This window comes from Podarcis bocagei, assembly GCF_964188305.1.
Source record: "Podarcis bocagei genome assembly, chromosome: 5".
NCBI classification, from domain to species: Eukaryota; Metazoa; Chordata; class Lepidosauria; order Squamata; family Lacertidae; genus Podarcis; species Podarcis bocagei.
The window spans coordinates 2,729,866-2,753,055 of record NC_138129.1 but is presented as its reverse complement, the minus strand read 5'-3'; the positions used below and the strand labels follow the sequence as shown (position 1 = coordinate 2,753,055).

Sequence of the window (23,190 nt, the reverse complement as noted above, 5' to 3'; positions counted from 1 at the left end):
CAAATTTATTCCAGAAATGTGGAGAACTGAATTTATGGTTGGAAAAATGAGAAGAGGAGGGAGAACCGAAAGGGGCAAACTCTTCCACCCCTGACTGAAGTTACAAGAAATGAGATTCTGACTAAACCTTAGGAAGAACTTTCTTAGGATAAGCGCCATTCAGCTGTGGAACCGACTCCCGCAGAAGGTTGCAGACTCTCCTTCCTTGGAGATGTGCAGACAGAGGTTGGCTGGCCATCTCTCAGGGCCATCGGCATGGTTCCTGCATTGCAGGGGGTTGGACTAGATGGCCTTTGGAGACCCCTTCCAGCTCTAAAATTCTGTGATCTCCCTGACCGCCCAACTAGCCCCACAGGGAGCGTGAGGCATGTTTATCCTTTTATTCCCTTGGCTGCCTCAGCCAACAATTGCAGGTGGCAATCACAGCGCCCTTTTGAAGTGTGGCAAGATAAACGTTGCCCAACGCCTCTCAGATAGATGTTTCACGCACAACAAAGGGTGCGTTCAAATCAATGGCAAGCGCCCGTCCTTTGCTGAAGCCCCCACCCATCAGGATGGGGCTGCTATTTATATTTATTCTGCTTCAGAAATATCCTTCCCAGAAAAGTAGCCATAAACAGCTGGCAACCTCCTGGGGAATAATGGAGCCATCTGCAATGATGGAGAGCAATCTCTTTCCAGCGGGTCTGATGTGATCCGCCCCCTTTCAAAAACGGACCAGGCAGAAAGCTCAGCGCAAACGAAGAATGCTGTTTGTGCAAATGTCTGAACTGCAGAATGCTTGGCGATGCACCAGTGCGATGTGATGGGTGACCTTGAGCGCACCGTCATCCAGTGCGGGTGTGTGGCTGGTTTATCAGCCCCCCTATCTCACAACGGGGTGTGTGGGGTGCTAGGGGAAAGGGTATCCCTCTGGTGGGGACACATCCTGCTCCTTCTGGGGTCGTTTGTCCTCCTTTGCGCCCCCCGCACTCATCTCACACTTTTTTTTGGGTACAGTTTTTATTAGAAATTTCAACAGAACATTTCATCAAAAGACATATCATCCTTAAAGGTAAAGGTACCCCTGCCCATATGGGCCAGTCGTGTCCGACTCTAGGGTTGTGCGCCCATCTCGCTTAAGAGGCCGGGGGCCAGCGCTGTCCGGAGACACTTCTGGGTCACGTGGCCAGCGTGGCAAAGCTGTTCTGGCGAGCCAGCACCAGAGCAGCACACGGAAACGCCGTTTACCTTCCCGCTATAAAGCGGTCCCTATTTATCTACTTGCACTTAGGGGTGCTTTCGAACTGCTAGGTGGGCAGGAGCTGGGACCGAACGACGGGAGCTCACCCCGCCGCGGGGATTCGAACCGCCGACCATGCGATTGGCAAGCCCTAGGCACTGAGGTTTTACCCACAGCGCCACCCGCGTCCTTAGTTCCCCCCTATTTTTCCCCTCCCCCCTCCTGGGAAAGACCCCCCCCCCCAGACTTCCCTCAGCTCCTCTCCCTGGTTTTTCAATACCTGTAATTCTCTGCATATTATAAAATTGTAAAGAACCTTAATTTATCTATCTATATCTTGTTAATAATAAATATGTGTGTGTTTATTCCAAACCTGCCAAGGAGTCCAGTTCATTTTGTTGTTTCTTTAAGTACTTCATAAAAGGTTCCCATTCTTCTTTAAAGTCACAGTTCTCCTTCTCACGCAGTTTGTGTGTCAGTTTCGCCAATTCCGTGTAGTCCATCAGTTTTTCCTGCCACAGGTTTTTAGTCGGGACTTCTTCATTCTTCCATCCTTGTGCTATTAAGCCTCTTGCCGCCGTTGTTGCATACATGAAAATATTCTTAAACTTCCTTGGCAGGTCTTTTCCTACAATCTCCAATGCTTCAGGTTTTTTAACAAATGTTAATTTCATCTTGCACTTGAAGCTCCTATAAGCTGTTGGCACGCAACATCGGCCACATCCCAGGAACGGATTCGACTGGCCGGCTAAACCAGGTGAGGGTCGCCAATAGGTCTCAAGCCCTCAGACCTTCTCAAACCATCAGACCCATCCAGCACGATAAATGGTCCAGGATGATGGGAGTTGTAGTCCAACAACATCCGGAGATATACCAGCTCCTCACCCCCCAAATTTAAAGCAACTGCATTTGCAGCCAACCTTTTCCGTGAGGGAGGGGTAGTTATTTTTCTGATCTGCACGCTGAAGAATTCTGTGTAATCTGGAAGACTGCATCATCGTTCATGATCACACTGACAGCGCAATTCTATCCATGTCTACTCAGAAGTAAGTTTTAATTCATAATAATAATAATAATTTATTATTATTTAGGATTTTTCTAGTGTATAGTTTAGCTATGGAACCCCCTCCAGCAGGAGGCAGTGACAGCCACCTACCTAAATAATAATAATAATAATAATATAATAATAATTTATTATTTATACCCCGCCCATCTGGCTCGGTTTCCCCAGCCATTCTGGGCGGCTTCCAACAGAACACTAAAACACAATAATCTATTAAACATTCAAAGCTTCCCTAAACAGGGCTGCCTTCAGGTGTCTTCTAAAAGTCTGGTAGTAGTTTTTCTCTTTGACATCTGCTGGGAGGGTGTTCCACAGGGCGGGCGCCACCACCGAGAAGGCCCTCTGCCTGGTTCCCTGTAACTTGGCTTCTGGTAAGCAGGGTTAGGACTGCAGCCTAAGACAGAGAATCAGTAGAGTTGGAAGGGATCTCCAGGGTCATCTAGTCCAACCCCCTGCAATGGGGGACTGAGCTCCTTCTCTCCTGCTCTGGAGGACAGGATTAGAATCAATGGCTTCGTGTTACAAGAAAGGAGATTCTAACTAAATATCAGGAGGGGGTTTCTGACGGTAAGAGCTGTTCAGAAGTGGAAGGAACTCCCTCAGGAGGTGGTGGACTTCTCCTTCCTTGGAGGCTTTGAAGCAGAGATTGGGCGGTCACCTGTCACTGATTCTTCAGCTCTGATTCCTCCATTGCAGGGGGCTGGACTAGATGACGCTGGAGGTCCCTTCCAACTGTACAATTCTGATTCTATATAATAATAACAGAACAGGTTTGGGGGAATGGTTTTAATGAAAGGGCTGGTGCCCTGCTATTTTTATTGTAATTATTTGTATGGATTTAATAGCATATTTTATTTTAACAGACTATTCTATTAAATAGAATATTAAAATTTAAAAGAATTTTCTATTAAATAGAATATTAAAATTTAAAAGTTTTCTATTAAAACCACGCAAATAATGTAAGCATATACAAATATCGATATCTCTGTCTATACCCATCAATGTCTGATTGCTTTTCAATTGCTTTTTCTCTATGTTTTTATCTTTAATCTGCAAACTACGGAGGGTGGAAGTACAAATAAAATACATTTTGCTGATTTGGACGCTTCACCCGACGAACCTCTGCCTGCCCGCCCAGCAGCCCCAGGCGCGGAAGCCTCTTGCAACCGGAAAGCAGCGTCGCCGGCTCCGCAAGGAAGCCGCCCTGGGCCTCCGACGGAGCCGGAGAGAGAGAGGAGAGCCCGAGCAGAGCCGCCCAGGGTGGCCTTGGCCGGGGAAGACGCGCGGCGGGCGGGCGGGGGAACGTTTCCAGGGCGGAACGGAGCAGCGCCGGAAGCCGTTTCCACGCCGAGGGGAAGGATTTCACGGCGCACCGGCGTCCCCTGGAGGCGCCACGTGGGCGAGCAGGGAGGGCGGATCAGGCTGGAGGCGGAGGCGGAGAGACAGCTGATTGATTGATTGATTGATTGTCAGGAGCCTGGGGGGCCGCTCACCTGGCCGCTCGGGTCCCCTGGAGCCCCTTTCCTTCCTCTGCCAGGTAAGCCCAGATGCCCTCCTTGGGAGTGGACCTTGTGGGGGGCCCTTCGCCCTGGGGTGCGGGGTGGGGCTCGGGGCAAGTGGGCGGCATTGGGGCGAGGCTGCTGACGCGCAGAGTTTGAGGCGGATCGGACCCTTTGCAAGCACAGCGCCACCCCCGAGCAACCAAGGCTCCAGTCCGCTTCTTTCTTAAAATATTTTTTTTAATTAAATTTTCAGTTTTGCAATTCCCAAAAACATTTTACAAGCTTTAAAATATCCAATGACTTCCCTTTCTTTCCTCCTTCCACTGTTCATTTTACATAACATACATCCCTGCGTAGTTTACTATAACCATTCAAATCAGTTTTCCACTTTTACATCCGTCAAAAATTATTTACTCTGCTGAATTTATCTTAATGCTGCCAGCATTTTCAGCTGTATACAGTCATCTTCCACATATTCAATAAATGTTTTCCAATATTCTTTGCTCCAGCCTGCTACTGTTGTTTTTTGTCCCACTTCTGTTGAGCTGTAGCTTGAGGCTGCCCCTCCAGAGGGCAATAATCTGGTAACACCGGGGAAGCATCTCAGAACAAAGCAGAACGATATATATAAATTGACCATTAACACACTATTGTTTTTCCAGTCAGTCTGGAGGGGCACTCAGAGGAGGCTGTGAAACTCTGGAGAACCACAACTTCTCCATTCATGTAGAAATGCGCTGTTGTTGCACGTGGTGATGTTTTGCATTTGTGTCTGTGCTCTTTCCAGTACTCAAGTGCTTTCCGCTGGTTGGATTGTGTTTCATTTGATGCTGCCTTTGGAAAAGGTTGCTGCAGTCACTAATCTGCCGGTTGTCTTAGGGCACAGGAGGTGAAGATGCAGTCCATACGCAGCTTCATCGTGGGAGGTCTGAGGGTGTGCCGTCGGAGGCCTCCATGTTGGACCCTGCAACCGGCTGGACCCTGTGCTTGGGCTTCCACCAGGGGCTTGGATCCTGGGGTGCCCAGCAGAGAAGCAAAGTGCAAGGGAGGCCTGGAAGATTTTCATGCTAAGTTGGCGGCAGGGCCATCATTGCAGCATTTCCTACAAGACGCTGGACCTGTGCAGGAAACTCACCGTTTGCCAGCTGAAGCAGCGGAGGACTCAGCACCCTATCTTGGCTCCAGAACCCTGGCAGATGCCCCAAGAAAAGGTCTGTGTTCTGCCTTGCTTTGTCCTGCCACACAGCACCACACACCTTCCAGAGCTGAGGATTCATCTGGAGACTGGAATTGCAGATCCTCAATTCTGGTTTTGCAACCTGTGTGGAAAGGAGGGAGGTTGGAGTGGGCTGCAGGTGGGGATGGCGGGATGAGTCCTGATGCCTTGCCAATGTCATGCTCCCTTTGATTCCCAAACTCAGGCGTGATGTGTCAAGGGAATTGCATTCACACAGCAGACATCACAAACATGCTTCCAAGATTATAATTTAGGCCTAAACACTTTGGAAAGAAATGCCTGAACCACAGTTCTCTCTCTATAGATACAGCCTCTTGTGTGTACTTTGCAACTTTAAATATCTTTATTGCATAAACAAACACCTTCCTCACGAAAACACATTATTTTTGCTAGGCTAATCAGATCTCTGCTTGGAGAAGGCAGCTAATCAATTATAGCAGCAGATTATCTTCCTTCATCAGACACCAGCATACAGCACAATAAGCATGGTTTTCTGTTCTCTGGTTAGAAATTAGTTGGGGGACGAAGACTGTGGGTAAGTCTTATTTCAGTTCCCAGCTGCAAAACAGGAAGAACCATCCACCCATATCATGGGGTTATCGTAAAGATGACATTTAAGTGTCTTTGCTGTGTTTCATAAATTGATGGTTCGGTTTTTGATTGTTTTCATAGAATTGTAGAGTTGGAAGGGGCCAATGGGTTATCCAGTCCATTCCCCTGCAGTGCAAGTATCAGTGATGGGAATGGGAGACAGAGCGTTTGATCCCCTCCCCAAGAAACCCACCCTTTTCTCCTCCTCCTCCTCCTCTTCTCCTCCTCCATACCCCTTGCAGTGTACCTGGAGACTTATGGCTGTCAGATGAATGTCAACGATACAGAGATCGCCTGGTCCATCCTCCAGAAAAATGGCTACCTCAGGACCAGCAGTCTGGAGGAGGTAAGCTTGGCCTCCGCAGTTGTTTGTGGCAGGGAACTGAGAGCGTGGGGATTTATGGCAGTCAGAGAAACACTTGTGATTTTCCGGTTTCGAAGCCCATGGCACATGTTTCCCTCACCAATGGCTCTCTCCCACCTTAAGGGCTAGAAAGTTTGCTTTTTCTTTTTGAAACAGAATGATCTGAGTCTGAGGGTTCTAGTCCGGTACTAGAGTTCTGTCCCACTTAGATGGAGCATTTGGCCTCGGATGCTTCCCATCCGGTTTTAGAAATATTTTTTCTCCCTTTCATTTCTCCCCTTCTCCTTCTCTCTTCCATTAGGCAGATGTGGCTCTCCTTGTCACGTGTTCAATCAGGTACGGAAGTATTATCTGGTTTGCAAAAGGGGGGCAAGAGAGGGAACCCTGGCTGATTGTGACGTGCGTTGGCGTCCTTCGGAGAAATTGTTTCCTGGCTCTGGCAGAAAAGCTGTTCCTTTGCTGATCCTTCTCAGGGAGAAGGCTGAGCAGACAATCTGGAACCGCTTACGATACCTCACGGCTCTGAAGTCCAAGCGGCCCCGATTGCAAGCGCCCTTACGGATCGGGATATTAGGTAAGGCGAAACGCCACAGCAGGGGGGATTGGCATTGGGTAGGGCATAGGAAGGGGGAGAGGGTTTATTGTTTTGTTCTTGCTCTTGTTTTTATTATGCACTTTGTGTTTTTATCCTGTATTTTTATGCTCTGAACCTCCCTGAGATCTACAGATGAAGGGCAGTATACAGATTGAACAAATACCGTATTTTTCGCCCTTTAGGACGCACTTTTTCCCCTCCAGAAATGAAGCGGAAACCTGGGTGCGTCCTATGGGGCGAATGCAGGCTTTCGCTGAAGCTTGGAGAGCGAGAGGGGTCGGTGCACACCGACCCCTCTCGCTCTCCAGGCTTCAGCAAGCTATCAGCAAGCCTGGGGAGCCCGCAGGAGTTCCCGCAGGGCTCCCTAGGCTGCGGATATCAGCCTGCTGCCCGGAGCGCGGGGCACGCTAAAAGCAGAGCTCCTGGCGCTTCGGGAAGACACCCGCAGCCTGCTTCCTGGAGCGCGGGGCGCGCTGAAAGCAGAGTGCCCGGCGCTTCAGGAAGACATCCGCAGCCTAGGCAGCCCTGCGGGAGTTCCTGCAGGGCTCCCTAGGCTGCCGATAGCAGCCTGCTATCGGCTGACATTGGGCAGCCCCACAAGCTCGGGGGACAGCGGAGAGGTGCAGCGCCGTCATCCCGCTGTTCCCCGACCTGGTTTGGATTCCCCGACCTGGTTTTGGGGGGAAATAAAGGGGAAAAAATTTCCTTTATTCCCCCCCCCAAAAAAAAACTAGGTGCGTCCTATGGGCCGGTGTGTCCTATGGGACGAAAAATACGGTAAATTAGAAGACAGTGAAATTAACAGTTGTTGTTGTTGAGTCGTTTAGTCGTGTCCGCCTCTTCGTGACCCCCTGGACCAGAGCATGCCAGGCACTCCTGTCTTCCACTGCCTCCTGCAGTTTGGTCAAACTCATGTTGGTAGCTTCGAGAACACTGTCCACCCACCTCATCCTCTGTCGTCCCCTTCTCCTTGTGCCCTCCATCTTTCCCAACATCAGGGTCTTTTCCAGGGAGTCTTCTCTTCTCAAGAGGTGGCCAAAGTCTTGGAGCCTCAGCTTCAGGATCTGTCCTTCCAGGGAGCACACAGGGCTGATTTCCTAAAGAATGGATAGGTTTGATCTTCTTGCAGTCCATGGTACTCTCCAGAGTCTCCTCCAGCACCAGAATTCAAAAGCATCAATGAAATTAATGGTAAAAACAGTAAAAATATCTCCTTAACGTGCAAAGTATATATTCAGCAGTAAACAGTTCTCCCCCGTTTGCAGGTTGCATGGCCGAGAGGCTGAAGGAGAAGATCCTGGAGCGGGAGAAGTTAGTTGACGTTGTGGCAGGCCCTGATGCTTACCGCGACCTTCCCAGGCTCCTGGCAGTGGCCGAAACGGGCCAGCAAGCCGCCAACGTCCTGCTCTCCCTGGATGAAACTTACGCAGACATCCTTCCTGTCCACACCAGCACCAGCCCCACGTCAGCCTTCGTGTAAGTGCCAGGTGGGCTGCATGCTCCTTCGGTCAGGCTCTGCGGGGTTGTGAGTTCAAGTGTGCTTGCACACGGGTTGTGAATCCGTTCAAAGTGATCAGAGCCCTTTGAGGTCCCAAGTCTCTCATCTTCATGCATGCACCTGCCTCCCTCTGAGTTGCAGAGCCTGCTTCTTTCTACGAGCCAAGCTCCATGGGCTGCAGGCAGTTGGATCTGAAATAGCCTCATTTTAAAAATCAAGATGCTAACCCTCATGTTTGAATATACAATTTGAAGAAATTGCAGTTGGCATTTCCTGAAGGCTTTTTTAAAAAAACTTTTAAGTTCTGTTAGCTTTTAATTTCTTTTTAGTGATTATATTTTCCATATTTTTAGCTTATTATGTTTTATTTCTGTCATTTTGATAAACTCCTTGAATCCTGGGATATAAATAGTGATTGCACACACATATAATCTACACTACTTGATAGTGAAAAAACTGCTCAAAGTGGTTTACAAAAGGATAAAACAATAAAACTGAGAAAAAATCACCACCGTGTTTAAAACATACAAAAAGTTAAAATACTAAAGCAGGCTAAAATTCGCACCGACTTTCTAAGCATGTGGGTAGACTTGGCTGAACAGGAATGTTTTTAGTAGGTGCTGAAAACCTGCCCCATAATTAATATTAGTACAGTGGTACCTCGGGTTACATACGCTTCAGGTTACAGACCCTGCTAACCCAGAAATAGTACCTTGGGTTAAGAACTTTGCTTCAGGATGAGAACAGAAATTGTGCTCTGGTGACGCAGCAGCAGCAGGAGGCCCCATTAGCTAAAGTGGTGCTTCAGGTTAAGAACAGTTTCAGGTTAAGAATGGACCTCCGGAACAAATTAAGTACTTAACCCGAGGTACCACTGTAAAGAGAAACACGGGCTTTTGGGAGGCTCCCCAGAGTCAAATCTTGGCTCTCATTCCCTTTGCTTCACAGCTTCTTTTAAGCACCCTGATTTTCCTCCCTGTCCCTTGGAGGAAAATTAGATACTGCAATTGGAACAGACCATAGAACTTGATTTAAGGTTGATCCCATCCTTTTTCTGCAGGGGCCTTGGTCTGTCCAGCTGGGGAGGGGTGTCCTAAGTGTCAGGAGTTCAGCCTACACTTGAGTAGGACCTTGATAGAGACACATGCCTGACTGGTATGTTCTCTCCCTCCTGGTCATTTGTTTGGGAGCTTCAAAAGCTTTCTTCTGCCCGAACATCACAGTGACCGATGCCAAGAGACATTGGCACACTTAGGGATCAGCAAAGTCTTCGCAGTTTACGTCACAGACCTCAGCAACTCAGCATTTTGGCTAATCTACTTTATTGACATATAAACACACACGGAACACTGCAACATGGCTCCGTCTCTCTCTAGCATCAGACAGCAAAGAGAAAAAGAACAAAGGACAATAGTCCCACTTCACGGAACACAGGAACAGAAACATCCTGTCTCCGTCACTTCCTACTCTGTGGAGTCAAAACATACACCGCCATGTGATAGACAACAATCCCATGACTGCAATCATGGAGCAGGAATTCTAACAATAAGAAGAGCCTGCAGGATCAGGCCAGTGGTCCATGTAGCTCAGCATCCTGGTCTCACAGGGGCCAATCAGATGCCTCTTTGGGGAAGCCAGCAAGCAGGAACCAGCTCTCCCCTCCTCCTGAAACTGGGACTCTGTTGAGGCAGAGTGTAGCCATCTTGGCTAATATCTGTTGATACCCTCTTCTCCGTAAATTTGTCCAGTCCTCTTTTAAAGGCATTTGAATTGCTGGCCATCACTCCCTCTTGTGGGAGGAAGTTCCACTGCTTAACTTTGTGCTGTGTGAACAAGGACTTCCTTTTAGCTGTCCTGAATCTTCCAACAAATTGGTCTGGCAGACTTGGCGTATATCTCAGTCCTGGGAGGGGAAACGGTGACAAACTCCCCTGCCTTGGAAGCAAACTGAAGCCAGTCTGGCCACCGCCCACCCACCCCATGGGGACTTCCCCCTCTCTCTCACAGGTCCATCATGCGCGGCTGCGACAACATGTGCACCTACTGCATCGTCCCCTTCACCCGCGGGCGCGAGAGGAGCCGGCCAGTGGCCTCCATCCTGCAGGAGGTGCAAGCACTCTCGGACCAGGTGACCAGCCCCACTGCGAAACTTGCCTGCTGCATTGTGGGCAGGGATGTGGGAGGAGACCTGGAAGCCAGAAATGGGGATCTCCAGGAGTGGGTGTGCTCCCCCCAGGCCTCTCTGCCTGGGCCCAGCCTCATTCCTCACCTTGCTTGCCTTGCACCCTGGGACCCTCCACTCCTGAGTTTTTTTTGCCTCGGCTGGAATGCTGCTGTGACCTCCGGTGATGCTTATTGCTTGCCTGGATGGAATGTAAAATGCCTCCGGTTCCTGGCTTCTCCCGCCACCCTCTCCCTCTGTGCCTCCTTGCCCACGTTGCCAATAATGACCCACTGCCTCCCTCTGCAGGGGGTGAAGGAGGTCACCCTGTTGGGCCAGAACGTCAACAGCTACCGGGACACCTCCGAGGCCCAGTTCCTCTCGGCAACCCCAACTCAGCTGAGTCGCGGCTTCAGCTCCGTCTACAAGCCCAAGCAGGGTGGGTTGCGCTTTGCAGACCTCCTGGACCGGGTGTCCGCCATCGATCCGGAAATGAGGATCCGTTTCACTTCCCCGCACCCCAAGGACTTCCCAGACGAGGTGGGTTTAGCTCCCCTTTCTCTGCTGGCCTACTGGCCAAGGGCAAGTGGTTTCCCACAGCCTGGGGTCCACTGATGGCCGCTCTGTTCTCTGCAGGTCTTCCAGCTCATGAAGGAGAGGCACAACATCTGCAAACATCTGCACCTCCCAGTCCAGAGCGGGAGCACCCGTGTCCTGGAGGCGATGAGGAGAGGGTGAGTTGGAGCTCTTGCACATTTTAGACATCCCTACTATATCATTAGGGATGCGGGTGGCACTGTGGGTTAAAACACAGAGCCTAGGACTTGCCGATCAGAAAGTTGGCAGTTCGAATCCCCGTGACGGGGTGAGCTTCTGTTGCTCGGTCCCTGCTCCTGCCAACCTAGCAGTTCGAAAGCACGTCAAAGTGCAAGTAGATAAATAGGTACTGCTCCGGCGGGAAGGTAAATGGCATTTCCGTATGCTGCTCTGGTTCGCCAGAAGCGGCTTAGTCCTGCTGGCCACATGACCCGGAAGCTGTACGCCGGCTCCCTCGGCCAGTAAAGCGAGATGAGCGCCGCAACCCCAGAGTCGGTCATGACTGGACCTAATGGTCAGGGGTCCCTTTACCTTTTACTATATCATTATCAGACGGTCATTAAAAATACATATATATCATGGAATTACAGTGGTGCCTCGCAAGACGAACGCCTCGCAAGACGGAAAACCCGCTAGACGAAAGGGTTTTCCGTTTTGGAGGCGCTTCGCAAAACGAATTTCCCTATGGGCTTGCTTCGCAAGACGAAAGCCCATAGGGAAATCTCTGGGACAGCGGGGAAGCGCAGCGCATTTAGAAGCGCTCGGGGAAAGCAGCGCACTTCGCTGCTTTCCCCGGAGTGCTTTTAAATGCGGGCGGCTGGGAGGGAATCCCTTGGCCCCCCGCGGGACTTCCCGAAGCTCTTTTTAAGTCCGGCGGGGGGCCAAGGGATTCCTTCCCAGCCGCCCGCTTTTAAAAGCACTCTGGGCAAAGCAGCGCACTTCGCTGCTTTGCCCAGAGTGCTTTTAAATGCGGGCGGCTGGGAAGGAATCCCTTGGCCCCCCGCGGGACTTCCCGAAGCTCTTTTTAAGTCCGGCGGGGGGCCAAGGGATTCCTTCCCAGCCGCCCGCTTTTAAAAGCACTCTGGGCAAAGCAGCGCACTTCGCTGCTTTGCCCAGAGTGCTTTTAAATGCGGGCGGCTGGGAGGGAATCCCTTGGCCCCCCGCGGGACTTCCCGAAGCTCTTTTTAAGTCCGGCGGGGGGCCAAGGGATTCCTTCCCAGCCGCCTGCGTTTAAAAGCACTCTGGGCAAAGCAGCGCACTTCGCTGCTTTGCCCAGAGTGCTTTTAAATGCGGGCGGCTGGGAGGGAATCCCTTGGCCCCCCGCGGGACTTCCCGAAGCTCTTTTTAAGTCCGGCGGGGGGCCAAGGGATTCCCTCACCGCCGCCCGCCTTTAGAAGCGCTCGGGGGAACACCTACCCCAGCCGCCCCACTTCGGAACGCTGTTCCGAAGTGGGGCGGGGGGGCGGGGACACCTGCCGCCGCCGCCCCACTTCGGAACAGCTTTCAGAAGTGGGGCGTGGGGGCGGGGACACCTGCCGCCGCCGCCCCACTTCGGAACAGCTTTCCGAAGTGGGGCGGGGGGGCGGGGACACCTGCCGCCGCCGCCCCACTTCGGAACAGCTTTCCGAAGTGGGGCGGGGGGGCGGGGACACCTGTCCCATCCGCCCCACTTCGGAAAGCTGTTCCGAAGTGGGGGGGGGGCGGGGACACCTGCCGCCGCCGCCCCACTTCGGAAAGCTGTTCCGAAGTGGGGCGGGGGGGCGGGGACACCTGCCGCCGCCGCCCCACTTCGGAACAGCTTTCCGAAGTGGGGCGGGGGGGGCGGGGACACCTGTCCCATCCGCCCCACTTCGGAAAGCTGTTCCGAAGTGGGGCGGGGGGGCGGGGACACCTTCTGAAGGCGGGCAGGGGGCGAAAGTCTTTGTCCCCCCTGCCTGCCTTCCCAGGGGCTTTTAAATCGCCCCGGACAGCGGAGAAGTCCTCCGCTGTCCGGGGCGATTTTAAAATGCCGCCCGCCAGCATTTTAAGATAGCCTCGCACAGCGGAGAAGTCCTCCGCTGTCCCAGGGTTTTTTAAAATGCTGGGGGTGGGAAGAAAAGCCCTTGTCCCCCCCCCCCCAGCCTTCAGAAGAGGTCCGGGGACAGACTGTCCCCGGACCTGGTCTGAAGGCGGTTTCCCTAGGAACGCATTAATTGATTTTCAATGCATTCCTATGGGAAACCGTGCATCGCAAGACGAAAAAACCGCAAGACGAAGAGACTTGCGGAACGAATTAATTTCGTCTTGCGAGGCACCACTGTATATGGTTGGAAGGAACTATAAGGGTCATCTATTTCAACCCTCTGCAATGCAGGAAACCTTTTGCCCAACGTGGGGCTCAAACACACGACCCTGAGATAAGAGTCTCATGCTCTACCGACCGAGCTATAAAGTACTGCCTCCAGTTTCAGTCCAGGCGAATAAGAGCTGACGTGATAAAAGTTTATAACATTTTGCATGGCACAGACAAAGTGAATAGAAAAAAGCTTTCCCCATCTCTCATAAAAGCATCAGTATCCCCTTGTGTACATGGCGTTCATTTAATAAGCCAACAATCTTCGTTAACAATTCAGTTGGTCTCTAGAGTTGGTGTCCATCTCATGCCTTCCATACGTGAAGCCTTTTTTTTGTTCCAAAAGTCTCTTGGAAACTGACTGCTTTTAACAAAACAGCCTTGCTGTTTTCATTGTAATGACTTGCATGGTTTTTAATAGATTTTATATTTGTATAGTTTTACTTCTATGGATGTTTAATTGCTTTTTCTGTGTTTTTAGGGGTTCTTAGTTTTTATGTAAGCCACGTTAAGTTCCGTCCGGGAAAAGGGCAGGGTGTAAAGAAATATACTACTTCTCCTACGACTGGAACTTACGGACATCCAGTGAAGTTGCATGTTGGAAGATTCAGGACAGATACATTGCAAAGAGTTAAACTGCTGAACTCTCTGCTGCAGGAGGCAGCGATGGCCACAAACTTGGATGGCTTTTAAGAGGATTAGATAGATTCATGGAGAAGGAGAGGGCTATTGATATCTACAAGTCAGGGTGGCTGTGCTGAAGCCGGGCTCAGAGCGGCTAGCAACAATAAAAGTAACACAGTTTACATAAAATCACAATCAATTAGTTGAAATACATTCTAAAATCAATTCATTCTAAAATCAATTCAGAGTCAAATTAATGGCAACCATTGGGCTAGAGTTCTATGAGGATTACCAAAGGAGGGGGTCAGACTGTGCCTTGGCCAAAGGCCAGGCGGAACAGCTCTGTCTTGCAGGCCCTGCGGAAAGATGTCAAGTCCTGCAGGGCCCTGGTCTCTAGTGGCAGAGCGTTCCACCAGATCGGAGCCACAGCCGAAAAGGAACAGGCATTCCGTGTCCTAATGTTGCTTCATGTTGCTCAAGGCGGTTTACAATATGAAAAGATTTACATAGTTACCAACATAGCAAAGTAGTCATAAAAGTAAATAAAACACATCAAAAACTACATAACCAAACTGAACAATTTCCACATAAAAATAAAGATATAGAAAATTAATATCATTAACAGCAAAAACTCCCGACAAAACTTTCCCCAAAATATCCCAGTCCTTGCAGGGCAGCAGCAGCAGTTCTTATGAAGCCTGTCTGTATCTGTATGCCACAGGGTACCTGAGGCTGTATCGGTGCCTCCTAACTTCGCCCTCTCTGCTTCACCCACCCAGATACACCCGGGAAGCTTACTTGGCGCTCGTACACCTCATCCGAGACTCTTTGCCAGGTTGGTTCCTCCTGTAGCCGTCGTCGCTGATGGTTACTCTCCCCCCGTCCCTACTGGCTTGACTTCCATCTTTATGGACTTTCCGCTTCACCTGTGAGCCCGTGTGAAAGTGCAGTGCTGGGGCTGCATTGCACAAGGTGTATTTCTCTGTGTTGGTGTGATGGGGAAATAGTTTTGCTTCTGGAGACTGGAGATTCGTGGGCAAGGGAGCGCCAGGAGAGGGTGCAGGATTGGGGAGCTGAAGAAGCAGGCTGGGTTCAAGGCCAGGTGGCCAGGATGATATTAAAGGCAAGGTTGCTCAAAATGTATGGTGCTGGTGGTGTCACAGATTGCATAGATTTGTAGAACGGGAAGGGACGCCAAGAAGAACGTGACAGCCAAATTCTCAGGCTGTCAGATGGAAGCATAGAGCGGCTGGGAACTGATCCGCTCCTCTCAAGCCACACGTACACTTTTCCTTGGAGCAAGGGGCTGGGCGAAAGGCTGCCCTCTTCTTGCTGAGGTTTTCCCAAAATGAGAGTTTTGACGGGCACCTCATTCCAGACCTGAGCGAAGTTAGGAATTCCTTCCTGAGGTTTAATGGTCATAAGTGGGTTCTTGTTTTTATTTCGATTATGTATTTTTTGGTTTTATATTTTGATTTTGTTCTGTGAACCAGCCTGAGACCTCCGGGTATAGGACGGTACAGTGGAACATCGGTTTAAGAACAGTCCTGTTTACGAACAGTTTGGTTTACGAACTCCACAAAACCACAAGTAGTGTTTGCAAACTTTACCTTGGTCTAAGAATGGAATCCGAATGGTGGAAAGGCACTGGCGGTGGGAGGCCTCATTGGGGAAAGCGCACCTCGGTTTGAGAACGGTTTCGGTTTATGAATGGACTTCTGGAACGGATTAAGTTCGTAAACTGAGGTACCACTGTATATAAATTCAGTAAATAATACGTGGGTGCTGAGACAGAAAGAACCTCCTTGTTCTTCGCTGGTTTCCACCTGCTACACCATCCCATTCTCCCTGATTCCCGCTGAGTGTCTCACTTTGTCCCCTTCACGTTGCAGATGTGACTCTCAGCAGCGACTTCATTGCTGGCTTCTGCGGGGAAACAGAAGACGACCACCGGCAGACGCTGTCCCTCCTTCGTGAGGTCGGCTACAACACGGCCTTCATCTTTGCTTACAGCATGAGGGAGGTGAGAACGGCAGCCCCTTACTGAACGGACAAAGCAAGCACATTCTGCCTCCAAGTCCTGGGGGGGGGGGGAGATCCTGGAAGGGACCCCCAAAGGTCATTTAGTCCAACCCCCTGCAGTGCAGGAATCACAGTTAAAGAAGCTCTGGAAGCCATCTTCTGCTTAAGAACCTCCGAGGGAGAGGCCACTACCTCCTGAGGGAATCCATTCCGCTGTAGAATGGCTCTTGCCATCAGAAAGTTCTTCCTGATGTTGTGTTGGAATGACATGAAATGACATGAAAGGGTTCCGCCCTCCAGATCAGGAGAAAACAAGCTTGTTCTGTTCCCTCTTCCATGTGAGAGCCCTTCAGATATTTTTTTAAAAAAATATTTTTTATTGTTTTCCTTATACATACTTTTATAATATAATACAATACAATACAATAAATCACTTAAATACCTTTAGCTCTGCTGAGCTTGCGACTTCCTCCCTTCAGCGAGTATCCCTTATTTTCTTATATCGCATATTATGTTTTTTAACTTTTATCTGTCGTACATTGTAAGAGCTATTTCAGTCCTGCCAGTGTTTTTAAAGTTTTACAATTATCCTTTATATGCACCATAAATTTACTCCAACTTTATTGAAACCTCTGATCATCCTGATCCCGGAGTCTTCCCGTCAGTTTGGCTAGCTCTGCATAACTCATCATTTTCGTCTGCCACCCTGCAATAGTAGGAATTTCTTGTGATTTCCAGTTTTGGTCGAAGCCCTTCAGATATTTGAAGGTGGCTGTCATATCACCTCTCAGTCTTCTTTCCTCCAGGCTAAACATACCGTATTTTTCACTCTATAAGACGCACTTTTCCCCCTCCTAAAAAGTAAGAGGAAATGTGTGTTCGTCTTATGGAGCGAATGCAGGCTGTCCAGCTATCGCTGAAGCCAGGAGAGCGAGAGGGATCGGTGTGCACGATTCCTCTTGCTCTCCTGGCTTCAGCGATAGCCACGCAAAGCCTCCTGAGCGTGGCGGGAGGAGCGCACCCCCTGCCCTGAAGAGGCTTGGCATGGCTATCCCAGAAGCCAGAACAACAAGAGGGATCGCTGCTTTCTCTGTGCGGTGATCCCTCTTGCTGTTCTGACTTCGCTTCGCTGGAGAGCCGCTGTGCAGCATCCCTCTCTGCGCAGCGCCTCTTCAGTGCTGAAGAGGCGCTGCGCAGAGAGAGAAAGCTGTGCAGCGCCCCTTCAGCAAAGCGGGAGGAGAAACGGAGCACCTTCCGTTTCTCCTCCCGCTTTGCTGGAGAAAAGTGGGAGGAGAAATGGAAGGGGCTCCGTTTCTCCTGCCGCTTCACTGAAGGGGCGCTGCGCAGAGAGGGAGAGAATATTTTTTCCCTTGTTCTCCTCTAAAACAAGGTGCGTCTTATGGTCGGGTGCATCTTATAGAGCGAAAAATACGGTAACCAGCTCCTTCAACCGTTACTCATAAGGCGTGGTTTCTAGTCCCTTGATCATTTCGTTCGTCCTCCTCTGCACACCTTCCAGCTTGTCAATATCCTTCTTGAATTGTGGTGCCCAGAACTGGACGTGGGACTCCAGGTGTGGTCTGACCAAGGCTGAAGCCTATGACTTCCCTTGATCTGGACATAACTTCTATTGGCCCCTTCCAACTCTATAATTCTCTGATTCCCATTGCAGAATTTGAAGAGCCACAGAATTTTGAACGTGGTGTGTGCAGAATGCAGGTGACCCCTTTTGAACAAGGTGCAGGGCTTCTGCCTCCGAGTCATTGGCACTTTGTTTCCCCAGAAAACCCGGGCGTTTCACCGCCTGCAGGACGACGTGCCCCCTGAAGTGAAGCAGAGGCGGCTGAAGGAGCTCATGACCGTCTTTCGTGAGGAGGCGTCCTGGGCAAACGCAGCCGCCGTGGGACGAGTGCAAGTGGTCTTGGTAGAGAGTGTGAGTGCCACTTCGATAAATGCCGCAGGAGTCAAGAGGGCGGAGGCAGAGAGCGGTCTTAGTCCTCCCAGGACATCCTATATAAGATCTCAAAATAGCTGTCATATTACAAAAGAATTTCAGAAATAGACTGGAAAGAGAAGTTGCTGAATTGCAACTTATTACCAAACTTAAAACTATGGAGAGTCCTGGTCTGAATAGAGACATTGGATTCTTATCTCATTATACATGATAAAGCTATTTTTAGCCATCTCACCCCTTGCTTTTTCCTTTAAGACCAATTGCAGTCGTTAACAGTCGTCAACAGGTTTACCACACCTATCAGCCAGTTACCCATTCCCAACCCCCTTCTGAGTAATACCCCTCCCCACCCTCTCACTAAATATAAGGGTCTGGTGACTTCTGTTTCAGTGTATCTGGAGAAGTGTGCATGCACATGAAAGCTCATACCAAGAACAAACTGAGTTGGTCTCGAAGGTGCTACTGGAAGGATTTTTTATTGACTATGGCAGACTAACACGACTACCTACCTGTAATTAGTCCTCCCATGTCTGCCTCTTCTGCACATAGCGGGTGGTGGTGTCGGGGGGTCTGCTTTTAGCATCAAAAGAGGGCAGCAGAGAGGAGAGGAGCTGACCTTGCTGTGTGTCTCCACCCCCATCGTTCTGCCCAGACACTGAGGTCCAGCTCCGAGGGTCTTCTGGCAGTTCCCTCCCTGTGAGATGCCAAGTTACAGGGAACCAGGCAGAGGGCCTTCTCAGTAGTGGCACCCGCCCTGTGGAACGCCCTCCCACCAGATGTCAAAGAGAAGAAAAACTAGCAGACTTTTAGAAGACATCTGAAGGCAGCCCTGTTTAGGGAAGCTTTGAATGTTTAATAGGTTATTGTATTTTAGTGTTCTGTTGGAAGCCGCCTAGAGTGGCTGGGGAAACCCAGCCAGATGGGCGGGGTATAAATGAATTATTATTATTATTATTACTAGCTACAGTATCCGGGACTGTCTTCAAGGGCAGCCCTTTGCAGAATGCATTACAGTAATCAAGCTGGGAACATGAGAACCTAGGAAGACCCCACTGGATCAGGCCAGTGGCCCATCTAGTCCAGCATGCTGTTCTCACTGTGGCTGATCAGATGCCCCCATGGGAAACACGCAAGCAGGATTCAAGCACTCTCCCCTCCTGTGGTTTCCAGCAGCTGGTATTCAGAAGCATTTACTGCCTCCAGTAGCCAAGCCATCTTGCCTCCGCCTCCAAAGTAGGCTTTGACAGCTTTCCCCATGATTTTGTCTTATCTTCTTTTAAGGTCGCCATCACTGCCTCCTGCGACAGGGAGTTCCATGGCTTATCTCTGTGCTATGTGAAGGACTTTATTTTATCTCTCCCAAATCTCCCAAAGTTCAGCTTAATTGGATATCCAAGAGTTCCAGTGTTAGGAGAGAGGAAGAAAAACTTTCCCCGCTTCCTATATTCCATGCATGATTTTATAAACTTCTGCGTGTCACTTCTTGAGTAATAAATGAAAAAGCCCCCAAAGCTGCAACATTCCTTAATAGGGGGCGGGGTCGTTTATCTCCCTAATCATTTTGGTGGCCCTGTCCTGAACTTGGAAATTTGTAAGGCTGTTGCCCAAGCTTTTTTCCTCCAGGTTTAGGAATGCCTGTCAAATCCTGAAATACCCTCGGTCCTAATAATTTGGATTGCTCGTATTCAACAGTTTGGCAAACTGCCCTTCTTGGAAAGATATCCCATAAACTAAAAGTATCTGAAGGGCAGAACTCAAATTCTCTTTTAAACTGATATATGGCACAATTTTATTCTGTATACAAACATTGAGACAAAAGGTCACTCATTGACGGCTCGTTTAAGACTCTAGAAGCTTTATTCTCAATCATGATGGAATTCACAGGTGGAGAACACTTATTTTTTCAAAGCTTTATTATTTGTAAAGGGAATCTTTACAAACAATATTTGATTTATCCCATTGGAGCTGTGCTGTATCTTTGTACTTTTTTCCTTCTCAGCTGTGATGCTTCATGCTTTACATTTTCAATCTTTTGCCCCTCTTTGTTATGTTTGCATTATTTTGTTGTTGCTGTTGTTGTTAATTAACCAATGAAATAAATAAATTTAACACACGCCCTCCTTGCTTCCCCAGACGAGCAAACGCTCAGCCTTGGACCTGTGTGGCCGGAACGATGGCAACATCAAAGTGATCTTCCCAGACATGGAGGTGGATGATGGCACCGGCTTGGGGTCCCAAGTCCGAGTCCAGCCGGGCGATTATGTCCTGGTGAAGGTGATTGACCAGTCCCTTGCTTTTTCCTAGGTGGAAGCAAATGGCCTAAGGAGAGAGTAGCAGCTAAATGCGCTCCAAGGCCAAACGAGTCCAGTATCCTGTCTGCCCCTCTCCTCACTTGGGGTCCCAGAAACTGGTATTTCAGGACATGCTGCCTCCGACAGTACAAGGAGAACATAGCCATCAGGCCTAGTGGCCACCTATGGCCATCTCCCCCTCCCTTAATTGCATAATCCTCTTTAAAAGCTATTTAAACAGCCTTGGTCCAGTATACCTGAAGGAGCGTCTCCACCCCCATTGTTCTGCCTGGACACTGAGGTCCAGCGCTGAAGGCCTTCTGGCAGTTCCCTCACTGCGAGAAGCCAAGTTACAGGGAACCAGGCAGAGGGCCTTCTCGGTAGTGGCACCCGCCCTGTGGAACACCCTCCCACCAGATGTCAAAGAGAAAAACTACTACCAGACTTTTAGAAGACACCTGAAGGCAGCCCTGTTTAGGGAAGCTTTGAATGTTTAATAGATTATTGTGTTTTAGTGTTCTGTTGGAAGCCGCCCAGAATGGCTGGGGAAACCCAGCCAGATGGGCGGGGTATAAATAATAAATTATTATTATTATATTATTATTATTATTATTATTTAGGTAGGTGGCTGTCACTGCCTCTTGCTGGAGGGGGTTCCATAGCTAAACTATACACTAGAAAAATCCTACTGCTTGATTTATTTATTTCACTAAATGTCTATACCGCATGATTGGATTTTTGATTTTTTTTTTAAGTCCTTCAAGTGATTTACAAAAAAAGATAATTCTTGTTAGTGATAATTTTGTTGTTTTAACAGCAATAATTTAAGACTTTTCACAAAGTGAAAATGATAGGCTAAAAATGGATGAAATCTCACACCGACTTTCTAAATGTCTGCATTGGCTTGACTAAACTAAGATGACTTACAGTGGGTGCCAGAGAGAGTACAGTGGCACCTTGGGTTAAGTACTTAATTCATTCTGGAGGTCTGTTCTTAACCTGAAACTGTTCTTAACCTGAAGCACCACTTTAGCTAATGGGGCCTTCCTGCTGCCGCTGCACCTCCAGAGCATGATTTCTGTTCTCATCCTGAAGCAAAGTTCTTAACCTGAAGGACTGTTTCTGTGTTAGCGGAGTCTGTAACCTGAAGCTTATGTAACCTGAAGCGTCTGTAACCCGAGGTACCACTGTACAATGAAAGCGCCTTTCCTGTTATCAATAGGCAGGGAGTTCCAAAGTGTAGGCACTGCCAGTTCCACAGATGGAAGCGGTTGAGTGGTTGCATCTGGAGGTCAGGCGATCTTGCAGGTGAACTCACCGGTTCCTTATTATGGGGGCATCTCCTAACATGCATACGCACCTTCCTTCTTTCCAGATCTCCTCTTCCAGCTCCCAGACGCTGAGGGGCATCCCACTCCGCCGAACCACCCTGAAAGGATCCACAGCGTTTGGAGGAGCAGACTGAAGGGGTGGCTGGAAGGGAGGAGCAGAAGGCGATTTGGGGACTGGAGACAGATCCTGGCATGTCCCAACTCTGCTGAGAGGGTTGCTCAGTTTAATGACCTGGTCGGTCAGCCTTCCTCACCCCTCTGCTTTGCCAGGCAGGGGGCAGGGTCAGTTTTCTAGTACACCTGCCATTACGTGGGGCCCAGCCAGCGCTCCTCCTTGCTGATGCTGCACTTGGTTGACGTTTGTGCTGATGAAGGAAACTTGGTTGACGTTTGTGCTGATGAAGGAAACTTCTAAGGCTGTTGTCTTCCAAAGAGACTTGTCTGACTGGGGAACGACCAGTATCCTTCGGTGGAGAGTAGGAACATTGGCAGAAACTTAAGTCACTAATGACTTAGGCATGTCTGGATTGCTCCAGCCATACAGTTTGGCCTGAAATTTTAATAATAAATAATAATAAATTTTATTTATACCCCGCCCTCCCCGGCCAGAGCCGGGCTCAGGGCGGCTAACACCAGTAAAAACATAATAGGGGAAAAAAACCTATGTAAATGTATGTCTTCTTAAAATAAAAGCTGTTGACCCGAGTATTGTATGTTGGTTGCATATTGCAGAATGAGGAACGATTTATAATGTTTACTCACATTTTGATGTATTTTCTCTTGGGCGTGACACACACAACCCGTCAGGTCAGAACTTGGGGCGTGTCCTGTGCCACATTTTGACATTTGTGGTTGCAGCACCTAAAGATATGTCTTACCAGGGGTCAGCAACCTTTTTCAGCCATGGGCCGGTCCACCGTTCCTCAGACCATGTGGGGGGCCGGACTATATATTTTTTTTGGGGGGGGGGAATGAACGAATTCCTATGCCCCATAAATAACCCAGAGATGCATTTTAAATAAAAGGACACATTATAATCTTGTAAAAACATGCTGATTCCCAGACTGTCCGTGGGCCGGATTGAGAAGGCAATTGGACCACATCTTAGGTTGCCTACCCCTGGTAGCCTCTTAAGCGAGCTCCACTGTTTTTGGATTGGAATCAAAATTTCTTTTATATATGCAATTATTTTATACACATTTTAATTGCATTGGGAAAGGAGACCTAGCATCTCCTTCCTCTGCCCATTTTGGACCATGTGTTTAATTAGGGTTTATGAAGGGTGGTTAGATAGATAGTAGATATGGCTTAAAGTTCTTTTAGAGTTTACATTTTCTTTGTTTACTTCATTTTCTCTTTTAGTGTACACAGCTTCAATAACTACATTGTGAAGTGGCTTATAAATCCGCTGAATATAAACAAGTAAATATGCCGAGGAAGCAAAAGGCGTATTAACGCCGAAAGAGGACTTTATTACAGCAAACCTTCATGAGGGGGAAATAGCAATGCTGACAATTTGGGTGGGAAGTCCTTGATGCATCACAAAGGAAGAAAGTGAGGGGGAGACAAGATAGTCAGACAAGCAGTATATTTTGCTGGACACGATCCACAGGATGATGCTTGGAATACAGGAGGAATGGGAGACATAAACCCATCAAAGGAGCCCCGTGCTCTATTCGTCCATCAAAAGAAAGACATCAGAAGAATGTCAAAGAGAAAGCTGGATTAGGCCAATGGCCCATTTAGTCCAGCATCCTGCTCCCACAGTGGCCAAGCAGTTGCCTGTGGGAAACCAGGGAGCAGGAT

The 23,190-nt window shown here is 49.2% G+C and overlaps 1 protein-coding gene across 1 annotated transcript; it reads left to right on the top strand.

Annotated features, from left to right (window-relative positions):
- The first annotated feature begins 3,667 nt into the window (after window positions 1-3,667).
- CDK5RAP1 (CDK5RAP1 mitochondrial tRNA methylthiotransferase) lies at window positions 3,668-21,755 on the top strand. Its single transcript, XM_081196258.1, has 14 exons — window positions 3,668-3,822; window positions 4,667-4,998; window positions 5,858-5,961; window positions 6,281-6,315; window positions 6,453-6,553; window positions 7,840-8,050; window positions 10,080-10,200; window positions 10,543-10,773; window positions 10,870-10,967; window positions 14,566-14,621; window positions 15,679-15,809; window positions 17,592-17,741; window positions 19,896-20,036; window positions 21,429-21,755. The coding sequence occupies exons 2-14, from the start codon at window positions 4,683-4,685 to the stop codon at window positions 21,516-21,518; spliced, it is 1,785 nt and encodes a 594-aa protein (XP_081052384.1). The 5' UTR covers window positions 3,668-3,822; window positions 4,667-4,682; the 3' UTR covers window positions 21,519-21,755.
- The last annotated feature ends 1,435 nt before the right edge of the window (window positions 21,756-23,190 follow it).

Coding starts and splice junctions, on each gene's coding strand:
- CDK5RAP1 (XM_081196258.1), top strand. CDS start 4,683: ATGCAGTCCATACGCAGCTTCATCGTGGGAGGTCTGAGGGTGTGCCGT. Junction 10,201..10,542: donor TGCAAGCACTCTCGGACCAG/GTGACCAGCCCC, acceptor CTCCCTCTGCAG/GGGGTGAAGGAGGTCACCCT. Junction 10,774..10,869: donor CCAAGGACTTCCCAGACGAG/GTGGGTTTAGCT, acceptor TGTTCTCTGCAG/GTCTTCCAGCTCATGAAGGA.